Source organism: Thunnus thynnus, chromosome 12 (assembly GCF_963924715.1).
Source record: "Thunnus thynnus chromosome 12, fThuThy2.1, whole genome shotgun sequence".
Taxonomy (NCBI): domain Eukaryota; kingdom Metazoa; phylum Chordata; class Actinopteri; order Scombriformes; family Scombridae; genus Thunnus; species Thunnus thynnus.
The window spans coordinates 9633210-9645281 of NC_089528.1; the positions used below are offsets into that span (position 1 = coordinate 9633210).

General features: G+C 41.3%; 1 protein-coding gene across 7 annotated transcripts in view; it reads right to left on the reverse strand.

Annotated features, from left to right (window-relative positions):
* Positions 1-6173: 6173 nt before the first annotated feature.
* LOC137193838 (3',5'-cyclic-AMP phosphodiesterase 4B-like) overlaps positions 6174-12072 on the reverse strand; it is a 53656-nt gene continuing 47757 nt past the window's right edge. For all 7 annotated transcript variants that reach the window (XM_067605233.1, XM_067605234.1, XM_067605236.1 and 4 more), the window contains 8 exons: positions 11193-11419; positions 10976-11074; positions 10395-10559; positions 9771-9870; positions 9360-9514; positions 9101-9223; positions 8830-9012; positions 6174-8729 (listed from right to left, as the gene is read on the reverse strand). In XM_067605233.1, the coding sequence (XP_067461334.1) occupies positions 8361-8729; positions 8830-9012; positions 9101-9223; positions 9360-9514; positions 9771-9870; positions 10395-10559; positions 10976-11074; positions 11193-11419 (1421 nt within the window). In that variant the 3' untranslated portion in view covers positions 6174-8360. The remainder of the gene's footprint in view (positions 8730-8829; positions 9013-9100; positions 9224-9359; positions 9515-9770; positions 9871-10394; positions 10560-10975; positions 11075-11192; positions 11420-12072) is intronic.

Consider the following 12072-nt stretch of genomic DNA (forward strand, 5'->3'; position numbering starts at 1 on the left):
AGCTCACCATTGATACTATATGCACAATTTTTCAAATGTGATTGATAGCAGAGGTTTTCTGAATTTAAGAGATGTTTCAAATGGTAATAGTTAGTTGATTAGAAAACATATAAATATGTATTAACTAAATGAGACTATTTACCATAATTTTCAGTTCTGGATACTAGAGACTCTGTGTCATCTTCAGCAGTTCAAAAAGCAAATATAACATTGTTTTACCAGCTTGATGCTTGTTTCTGAATATATATTCCAAACCAAAGGAATATATACAGTTTTTGTTCATGCACAATACATATATAAAAAATGTATTACTGGCTTAGGTGGTGTAATAACAATGCTTAATGGCCATTTCCATATTTTGTCCCCCGCTTCAATACTTTTCTACATATTGGGTTTTAATAAGGTCAGAAGAAAAGAAAAAAAAACATACATATTGGGGTCTGTGACACCCCAAACAATGAGGACACATGGATCATCAAATGATGCCAAAACTGCCTATAAATATATTTTTAATTAACTGTTAAAACCATGTCTCTTATGTTATACCATCTGTGCTGTCATCAGTGACTGTGTGTCCAGCAGAGGGTGAGAGTTTTGATGGCACACGCTCGCCTAAAGGGCCCCTGTGTGAGCGTGACTTCAAAGTAAATAAAGATCTTACATTTGCCCACACTGATACTACATTTTCTACATTTTCCACCCCCCTACTAATAACACTGGAGAGACCACACTTAGCAGATGGCGAGGCAGATAAAGGTTCACTCTGTCAACCGTTCTTTCATGTTGTGGTTTCTTTTCTGAGCCTTAAAAAAAACAGAGAAATAAAGACAAGAAAGCTGCCCTGCTGATTGCCAGGCTTTTAACAAGGCCGACTGACATGGTAGAGTGGAGGCGAGGCATGGCATCTCTGGTGGCACTGTGATCTGCACGTAGGCCTGTCTGCCGCGCTGCCCTTTGACATACTGCAAGGGGGCTCAGCCTATATTTACATGCTAGCAAACTGGTGTAATTTGGACAGACGTTGTTTATAGATGAGCTCCGATATCCTTCCTGTGTGTTTAATGGTGTCTCTGTTGTCAGTACAGACAAAGCACATATGCACTATGAGAAGTGGAAAGTAACTGAGTACTTTCCACTGAGAAGTGGAAAGTAACTAAGTGCAGTAGCTACTCAAGTAGCTACTGCACTTAAATGCAATTTTTAGGTTTATTTTACTCAATATCTTTACTCTAATATTCACCTGACGGCTACAGTTACTAGATACTTTTCATGATAGGATGTTGCATTATTTAAGAAAAAACATGCTTATAGAATACTACACATTGTTAAAAATTAAAGTTGTGGTGTTAAGTAAAAATACCAGATCAACAAAATAAAAATACTCTATTACACGAAAAAGCCCTGCATTCAACATCCAACCTAAGTAAAAGAAATATTATTGGCAAAATGTACTTAAAGTATCAAAATAAACATAGTAGTTCAACGGTAAAATGCACAGAATGACAATATCAGAGAAACTGAAGCATCATTGTGTAAGCAGCATGTTACTGTTGTAGCTGCTTGAGGTGGAGCTAGTTTGAACAACTTTATATAAAGTTGGGTATTTAAGTCTGGCAGTGTTTCCCAGCCTTGGGGTTGGGCCCCTCCAAAGGGTCACCAGATAAATCTGAGGGGTCATAAGATGATTAATGGGAGCTTGATGAAAAAAGAAAAAGCAAAGTTCTGCTGCACAAATCTGTTTGAATTGTTTGTGTTGTTGTGAAATATTGGACACAGTTATTCAATTGAAGCCATGTGAGAAGTTTAGAGATGAAACATCTCTTTAGTGGAACGACTAATATCACGTCTGACATGTGACAAGGGGCCCCAACCAGACACTGCTTCATTTTAAAGGGTTACAAACCCAAAAGATTTATGTAAAACCCAAAAGATTTATGTAAAATTTATATATATATATATATATATATATATATATATATATATATATGGAGAGAGAGAGAGAGAGAGAGAGAGAGAGTATTTTTAGATTGTTGTATTGGTACTTTTCCTTAAGTAAATGATCTCAGTACTTTCCCCCATTGTACATTGTAGTCTATGCGCACATGCAGGCACACAGCGACACAAACACCAGGATGCCTTACAAGGAGCTATCTGACCATCGTCACATTTTGCTTTCAGACAGCACAGTCACAACAGCCTTTCTTATCTGCATCCTCCATCAGTTCCACGCAGGGGCAACGTGCAGCCAGGCCCACGTTTGAGGAGCCCAATGCCGACGCGGAGAGCAGCGTCTGGGGAGGTGTAGAGCAGCTGTCTAACCCCGGTCAGGGTGGAGGGGGAAATGCTGAGGCCTTATCGCTCCCGTAATACAGTGCAGTTCAGCGAGCACAGAGGAAGCTGGGTCGGTGCTTGTAGACTGTGACGCTCCCTGATCCTTACTGGAATTCACAACAAAAACAGCAAAAGGGCTCTGACTCATCTCATCTCTTGTAAGATGGTGAAAAAGAAAGAATAGTTTCAGTGTGATCTTTAAAAATGGAAAAAAAAAATGTAATGCTGTAGGTGTTTTATTTTTCCTGTCAAACATGTACAGTTATATTGCTCATATCCTCTGCAGTTGTTATGGAACAGTGCAAATGTATGATAAACTGAGGACACAAGAACAGTGATTCACTGTAAGACAACAATGTTATCTCTAAATCATGTCAGGCGCACAGTCACAGTCCCTATTATTTGCTAATAGTTTGGGCTATTAAGCATCATACAAGTTGCAGAACCCTGTTAAGTTTTACTGGTATTTAAGTTTTTCAGTGATTTTCAGCTGTGTTTTGATGCAAAACAAAGTCGGACAGCATGCAGCAATAAAGAAAGCACTCAGATCAGATTCACGTTTAAGCCCTGGGGGGTAGATCTAAATGACCTTTGATAACATCTCAGAAGTTTACATTGTGCTACAGCCAGAAATGTTTTGTTTATCTCACCCCTATAGATGTGGCTGATGTGATATTTTCATATTGTGTAAGCCTCTCCTCTCTTTTTCTCTCTCTTTGTCTCTTTCCCTCCACCACAGACTGTGCCACTGCAGAGCACGTTGAACATCTCCTCCCACGCGCTCACTCACTTTGACACAGCAGAGAGTCGAGAGCTGCCCCCCCCTTTCTCTCTCTCTCCCTCTCTCTCTCTCTCTCTCTGTCTGTCTTTGTGTCAAATGAGGACTCTTATTGATCTAGGCAAAATCAAGAGAAGGCCACGCGGTTTAAATGTGATTTTGTTTACAGTAGAGTCTTAACTTGATCACCACAGAGCCAAAGCTGATTATTTGCTGAGAAATTTGCTGATTATTTTGCAGAGAAAGCCAACATTTTTGTGTAGTTGCACTGCAGCTTTAATATTAGAAATGGTCATACTGGTGAAAATCTGACACCCACAGTGTGTACCTGATGTTTGGATTGGTTCAGGTTTTGTGGTGTCTGTGCATGAATAATTAATATTCACTTTTATACATTCCCCTTCATGACTAGTGGGTTCTCTTCATCCTCAAGTGTCACATTTGTTCATCTGCACTGTCAGACAGTATTTAGTGTGTGTGTGAGCATGCATGTGCCTTAATGTGTCATCTTTGAGAATGCATGTATGATCCCAGGGGTGATTTTTTTTATTTTTTTATTTATTTTTTTTTTGACAAACAAGGATGACAGCAGGCTCTTGTGCGCCGCTCCGTCGCCACAGGGATGTTCCCTTCCATGTCTGAACAATTCCTGGGCCGGCTGCATGCTGGGTAAAAAGCCCTGAGGAATCAGCACAAATGTCAGGCTGGTGCCATGTCCTTAAATGTATTCATGTCCTTAAATGTGATAAATGTGATTGGACACAGACAAGTGCATTACACACGTGCCTAGGATCCACCTACTTTTTGATCACACACATTCTATGGTTGCATGATGTAAATCACAGGATTTCCATAATATTTTTGTTCCGTTATTCACTTTTTGCCATGACAGCAAAGGTTGATAAATATTACTCAAAGTTGGTATCACGGAAAGGTCAGAAGAACCTGTCTTATAGTTTGGGTGTGTTTTCACATTTCTCATGCATTTATTCATCCTGTGAATTATAAAACTGCTGCCATACATATTCTATGTATTTCTAGATATTTCAGACAGTTGCATGCAAAGGCAAAACCACACTCAGAGGGACAATGGCATATCTATGACTGCCACCATATTTGATAACTAGATGATTTGTGACATTTTCTGGGAAGGATGCATCCTGTTATTGTCCTAATCCTGCATTTTAGAGTCCATGAAACACAAGACACACAAACACACACACACACACACACACACACATACACATACAAGAGGCCTTAGAGGAAGCTAACTGCCTCATCTGATCTTTTCCAGATTCATCATTTTCTTCAGAGCGGGGCAGAACTGTCTTTTTCAGCTCACTTCCTCACCCATCTGTCTCAGCCACTCTGAGCTGATCTGTGCCATTTACACACACACCCGGTCTGCTATTGAATTATCCTGGAATGCCCCATATTACCCTGTATTCCTCCCACTGACTGCCCAGTTGACTTCAGTCCTTACTGTCAATCCAACTAAAAACAAACAGCAGTGGGCAATTAGAAACACCAGGAAGACATTTGTTTTTATAAAGTGGATATGGAGAGAGCAGGTTTGTTTTGCTGGAAGTGGTTCTCTTCCTCTCTGTCTTGGCCCTGGGCCGTGGGCCCTTTCAGGGCCTGGCTGGTAGAGTGGAGAGAGGAGGTTGACTGGCTGTCAGCTGGATCTACTGGCTGTAGCCTCCGGCCCAGCCTGAACCCAGGCGGTTCAGACACTGCTGGCGGGGCTGGGGCAGTCTGCCTTCACCCTGCTGACGTCAGTCACCAACAAACCACAAGACTTGTGTTAGAGTTTCAAACAAACTCTCTGCCCATTGCCATGGCAGTATGGACCACCACCATGGAAAACGCTAGTCCTCGTCTGCGCCAGTGTTTACTGTAAACACTTGCCTCAGTTTTGCTGAATCTAAAGGAAGAGGAGGAAGGTTCAGGTTTCCTGCTGCCATCTATACTTCAAACTCCAAAGTAAACATAACCTAAAGTCACAAAAATCTTTTTCAACATTTAACTTGTGAATGATTAATTGTATGTTTCAAACATGGAGTACATTCAGTGCATTTTAGCTCAGTACATTTTAAGTTGTGTCAAGGGTAATCTTCAGCACTGGTCTTTGAGTAGAGTGGTTTTCATAGCTAAATGAGTGCCTTTTTAAATCTGTGTGACCATTTGAATGTGATTAGAAAACGGACATATTTAAAAATAATAATAAATACACTATAGTACATCCTCAGGACCATAGCTTTAAATACAGCATATGATTGTATGTACAGTATTTAAAATATTAAGGTGTTGTGCAGTCTCACTATTCCAAAACCCTCAAAAATCTATTACAGTATCTCTCACCATATGAGTTATAAGACATTGTAAGGAGGAGCTGAGCTTACACGTCAAAAGAGTAGTGAGGTTGAGATTTTATCAATGCAGTCTTCCCTTTTCAGTTCTGTTGAACTTACTCAGAATCAGAAATATGTAAAGTCATCTCTGACTTCGTGCTAATTTTACTCAGAGCTCCTGCACATCACGTATTCCAGATACTTATCTGTTTGGGTCAAGGTGCTCACGGCCATGGGAGAGTGAATGCCCTGAGGGCGCAGCACATAGCATTACTATCTCTACCCTTCCTGTTTACATTGCTGGCTTAGTTTCCAGCAGGGGCTCAGTCAGAGGGAAGATATGCCACTGGTGTCATTACAGAAAGTGACTAAGACTCAATCAAGTTGTTTTCCTCTTTCTTCTTTCATTTCTACCCGGTTTTCCCCTTTGAGTTACACAACTGGAGCTATGACGTGAACAAAACCACATTGGTTAGTATGCTGTAATTGCAGGATCATGTTTGTAAAAGCAGCTCTGAAGATTAATTTAAATTGTCTTGTGCACCTAGTTGCCTTTTAGTCATGATTTATAGGTCACTTTATCATCACTCCTTCTCCAGGTCAGAACAAAAAAAAAAAGTTGATGCAAAGTTTTTATCTACTTTTTAACTTGTGATTCACAAATTCTTATGATCTGTTTGCTGTTGTGATCCAATAAGACTCAGGCCAGAGAATTCTGTAATACATGCCCATTTTAATAATCTGATAGAAAACATTTGTTGAGCACAACATATACCATTTTACAATATATTGTGAGGAAAACACTGAAAAAATACATTTGAAACAATGTTACATATTTCAGCAAATACTCCTATAGCTGTACAATGACCCGTCACCGTACACAATATACTGCAGTAAATATCCAGCCTTCATAATCCGCCAGGAACAAAAGACAAAAACATAAGCCAGACTTCTTCTGCACCTCCAGCGAGGTGTTGTGGGTTCAGACTGTATAAACATTATCTGGCAGGAATTTCAAACCAAACATACATTTCAATTTGTCAGAATTGAACTGCATAACTTCATGTCTTATAGCAAAATAGCTTGCTAAATACAATAAATCAGAACCACCAGACAAGTTCAGTCAAACTGTGATTTGACATGTGGTAGGGCATATAAATAATAACAAATATACAGTGAATATTATCAATCAATATCAATATTATCATGTACAAGGAAAAGGTAATAAATACACTGTTACAAACAGCTGAAGGGTCAGCTCAACACAGCTGGGTGCAACATGATTGTGCAACTCTGTGACCACTTACACACACACACTCACACTCACATGCACACACGCAACACTCTCTCTCTCACACACACACACACACACACACAGGAGAAGACGTATCATGTCACGACATGATGTTGACTTCCCCCCCTTTATTCTGAAGGTTGCACCTTACAATGTGGTACCTTTAAGGTAGTGTTGGACAGATCAGCAACCAGCTGCAGAACTGTCGACATATTCAAAGTGCTGCAATAAAAACTACAAGATACAATTATTATAATCACTAACAGGTGTCTTTTTAAATGTGCACGCAGTCTACAGTCATTCAAAGTTCAATGTGTTTAAGTGTATTCACGAGAATGGAATGCTGTTAACCACAACAGGTGTGTGTGAGCTAATGAAAAGGGGAATTACGAGGTGGAAACAGATTTCCCATACTGGAATAGCTCAGGATGAAAGGTAGAGGAGGTTATGAGGTTGTGGGATTTTGTCTTGGAAACTTTTGGTGGAATTCAACTTAATTGGCTTTCATTTGCCTGAACTCGTCATCCAGCTACAGGAAGATGCGAGGCATCAATTTGACTTCTGGTTGGAAGTTTGACTTGTTACACTAGTGACTCTTCAAACACGGGGTCACACTTTTACGAGGTGGCAGTGAATTCATCAAAGTGCTTTCTTTACAAGGATCTTTGGACTTTTTAAAAACTTTTTTGGACTCTTGCTATTTTACCAAATACAAAATATTTTTCCGCTTTCAAGGAATCTGACCTATGAGTTATTTAATCGCTTATGTGATGAATTATTGGAAAAAAAACTTAACAGTTGGATAAATCAAATAAAATTATTGTTTTGGTTTACTATCATGTCTTCTGACTTTAGTAAAATTACTGATGCTTTTCACTCTCTCTTCGCCACAAAGTGCAAACTGTGCTGGGAAGTCAAATGATTTTAGAAATACATCCACTGAACGCTTTAGTGAGAACAAGCTTATACTATTGCCAGAACATTAGGAAGACTGTGTGAGACAAATATGTCCTTCTTGTAGAAAATGTTACACATTTTACAGCTACATGAATGTGTTCAATAAATTATAAAAACACTTACAAAAGGATACGGTTGTAAAAAAAGGCACACACATTTTTTTTTTTTTAGACAAGTGTTAGAAAAAACTACGTGGTTACAAATAACTTGCTGACCAGTAGTTTTGGTTGGACACTTTACCACATGGCATCCAATTCCAACACGATACAAAGAATCTAAATGAACATAAAAAATGTCCTGAAGTGCAAGTTTGGAATTTTTACTTGTCCCAGTACACGGATTCATATCATCCACTTCATCTTCTTTGTCAGTGAGAACCCAGATACAGCCCTGCCTCTGCAGTCCGACAGTAGTCCCTTCTTTAAAGAACAGAGGCTACGCTCTTCCACCTCCCGTCTAGGGGACTCAAAAACAAACTGCCGCAGGGTTTCCATGCCTCGTTTGCAGGGGTGCCTCACATTCAGTCAGGCCCTCTTAGCCAGGCAGCTCCAAAGAGCCAGATTGCAGGATTGCTCCACTGCAATAAAATGATTTCAGCCAAAACAGCAAAAAAAAACTTGCCGCACTCTCACGAACACCATCAGTTCGGCTATGTTTCTGCTGGAGAGACGTCATGTGTCACCATATCGACCCCGTCCGGATCAGAGGGATGATCTTGGAACGTCACGCCATCGCACCTGTCAGTTGTCTCCATCATCCTGCTCTCCCCGTCTCCGTCCTGGTCGTCCAGCGTCAGTTCGAACTGAAATTTACCCGTCACTGGCACCCTCTCCACCTCCCCGTGTGGTCCCCCCTCGCTGTCGCTGGTGTAAAAGGGAGGGGAGGGGCTCTGGGGGATCATGCTCTGGTACCAGTTCCTGTTGTCCTCCAACATGTCAAGGATATCCTGGGCGTCGGGGTGGACCAGGTCGGCCCACGTCTCCCACAGTGGATGGACGATGTAATCAATGAAGCCCACCTGAAAGGGATAAAGGAGGATGATGTTAGTAAAAATGACTCACTTGAATAGAAGTAAGATTACAGAAGTAGATTTTTGGAGCTGGATGTGTATTCTGTACCTGTGTCCTCTCCACTGAAGCTGTGTGTTTGTCACACATGGGGCTGATCTCCATCCCCCTTTCTCTCTCTCGGTCTCCTTGGTGGAAGAACTCGTCCATGATCCTGTCTGTCCACTGCCGGTACAGATCCAGAGGCTTGGTGGGATTGCTCAGATCGGCACAGTGAACCATGTTACGAAGAACCTGCAGGAAATCAACCGTTTAGGCATCTTGTATCTTTCTGGTGTGCATTAGAGTGTCTATCATGTATGTTTTCAAGCACGCCTCTTACCTGCATCCTGTCTGTGTAGTTGTCCAACAGGAGCACTCCGGAGCTGGTCACCTTCTTAGTTTCCACCATCGTCTTCAGGTCGGCCAGCAGGCTCATGTGTTTAGACATGTCGGTTGCCAAAACCTGGAAGAGAGAAAGACGTTGGAGAATGATGTAAGAAATCATTTAGGAAGGAAACAATAAAGTAGACAAGACATCATCATCATTGAAGCTAAAAACTGGCCCTCAGCCTCAGACAGAAATGCAGACATTTCCTCACCATGTCTATGACCATCCTCCTGAGCGTCTGCTTCTGCTTCTTGGTGAGGTTTTGGAAGATGTCGCAGTTGTCTTCCTGCAGCAGTTTGAAGCCCACAGCCAGGTGGTGGTTCTCCAACACTGACTCATCGTTGTACATCAGAGCCAGCTCGGAGTCTACAGGCAAGGAAAGGAGGGAGGGAGAGATGACAGGAAGAGGGAAATTAAATGGAGCTTCAGCTTTTTAAACTCAGGTCAGTTAACTATGGCAACCGTGCAGTGTCCCTAAAAAACCCCACGTTGTTGCCTTTGGAGACGGATCCCATTAAACCGTGCACGTTTCCAACCATTTTGTAAATGTAGACTAAATAAATCAAAGCTGTGGAAATTGTCGACTTTTGTGACAGACAACAGGTGCCAAAAGAGGACTTACTGGTGTTGATGAGGAACTGGTTGGACACTCCCGGGTGGTCCACGTCATGAATCGCTGCAGCGAAAATGGCTGCCAAGATCTCCAGATCAGTGAAGACCGCCTGTGTTTGAAGAGAAAGAAGAAGAATAAAAGAGATGAATAAAAGAGAACTGGCTAAACAAGGTAATGCATTAGACAATAGTTTGAGGCCGATCCTTTCACGTGAGAATCTGTCTGGCATGCAGCTTCTGCATGCCAGGATTGTTGACAGTAATGCCAGTCACCTCATTAAATCATAATAAATTGCTTGAGAAAAAGGTGTGGGCGATGGCGCCACAGCTTTAACTTTAATCCAAACTTATTAGATAAACAATCGAAGACCAATTTATTGACTAATAAAAGCAAAAAATAGGACAATTAAACTATTTTCAAATGCACATTGATATGTACTGTATTGATATGTTAAAGATTAGTTGTATTTAATAAGGGTTATATGATTAAAATTTATAATTTATTATAATTTAAAAATTTATAACTAAAACTTAAAGACCTATTAGACATTTTGACACTGGCTTCACTATAAATTTAAATTATGAGATATATTCCAAGCTATCCTATTACATCATGAGACTTTAAGTAACTTACATCCAGTGCCGGGGTGGACAGGAGGATGTGAGTGGACTGGGCTACGTCCGCGGCGTGTAGGCTGTTGTGGTAGGCCACGTCAGAGTGATAGTGGCCCTCCAGGGTCAGCATGAACGTCACAAAGGTGTCTGTTGGAATCTTGAATGTCCTCATCAGGTCTCGCTCCTGCATGCGACACAGAACGAAAATGAGAAAAACAAGATTTTAACAACGAAAAGTGAAAAGTCTACAGCGTGTCGGTTGTGTTTTGCCAGCAGACCGGTGATCTGACCTTAAATTCAATTTCCAGCATAAATTGTGAATCATATACTAGAGAAAAGGCTGGAAAATGAAAACAACTTGCTCTCCTGCCAAGATGATTCACAGTTAGAAATCATCTGCTAATGGTCCTTCTAGCAGATGTTCCTGTAGTGATACTGACAGCTGAACGTAACAGAGAACATAGGCTACCGTACACACTGACGTGAGCTGTGCCTCATGCCTTCTACAGCAGTGTGTGTGTATGTATGAATGCTTTCACGCCTTTTTCTGACTTGACGAGGAGGTGGAAGATGAGGAGGATGAAGAGGCAGGGCACTGACCTGAAAGATGGTGTACATGACACATGTGAGTGGCCGGTTGTGGGAGTGCTCTGCCACCCTGAAGATATTCAGTCCCCATTTATTGATGTCTTCCAGATCCTATTAGAGAGGTCAGAATATATAAACAGGTATGTTAGTGTTTCAGCCAGTGAGATACCAGACATTGCACAATTCTCATGCGTCATTCTCACCCCTGAATAATTGGTTGATCGCTTACCTTCGACAGCAGTTCCTCCTGGTCCGTCTTCACCCCAAAGCGATTGCCGGTGCCTCCAGATATGCTGGGTGTGTGGCTGACCTTCCTCACCCCGCTGATCTGAGTCATCATCCCACCTTGCTGCTGTTGCTGCTGCTGCTGCTGCTGATGTTGCTGTTGGCCCTGTCTCCTCTTCCTTTCCCTTGACTTGGGAACTGGACACGGAAGCTCCAACTCATTCTGTTTGTCTGTGAAGAATAGAGGAGGAATGAGGGAAGAGAAAAAAAAAAAAGGATGAGTGTTTTTCAATTACTCCAAAGACCAAAGCAGACTAGGCTAGGGGATGTTGGATAAGCATAACAAAGTTAACACGGGGAGATAGTTGACCTCTCACACGTATGTGACAACACATTAAAGCTGCACTGACAACTACTTAATTAGCAAGCAATGCTTCAGTTACGGTGTCCTTCAGTAAAAATATGTTTTTTTTGACAGTAGTTAAGACAAAAAAACTTCAATCACTAACAAAAATATTTCTGTATGAGGACAATAGGAGTGTCATGATGACACACAGGTGTCACGAAGTGCTAATGAGATGTTTATGAAATCTGACAATATTCCAGTGGCCCGTGCATTCTGAGAAACCCAGTCATGTTATAATAACAATCCACAGAATTGTGGAAAGTTGGCTCATATTAAACTGAAATGTTTAGAGGAGGGACTTGTGAGTATGAGGGTTTGTTTGGTGCATGTGATTCAGCCCGTCTGTTTGGCAGAGTGAGATTCTCACATGCTGCATGCAGCTGACAGTGTCAGAATGAGACTCCCTCGGTCTATATACTGTATGTGCACCACATTCACCGCAGTGAGAAAAAAAAAAAGATATATCTGAGCTGCGTCC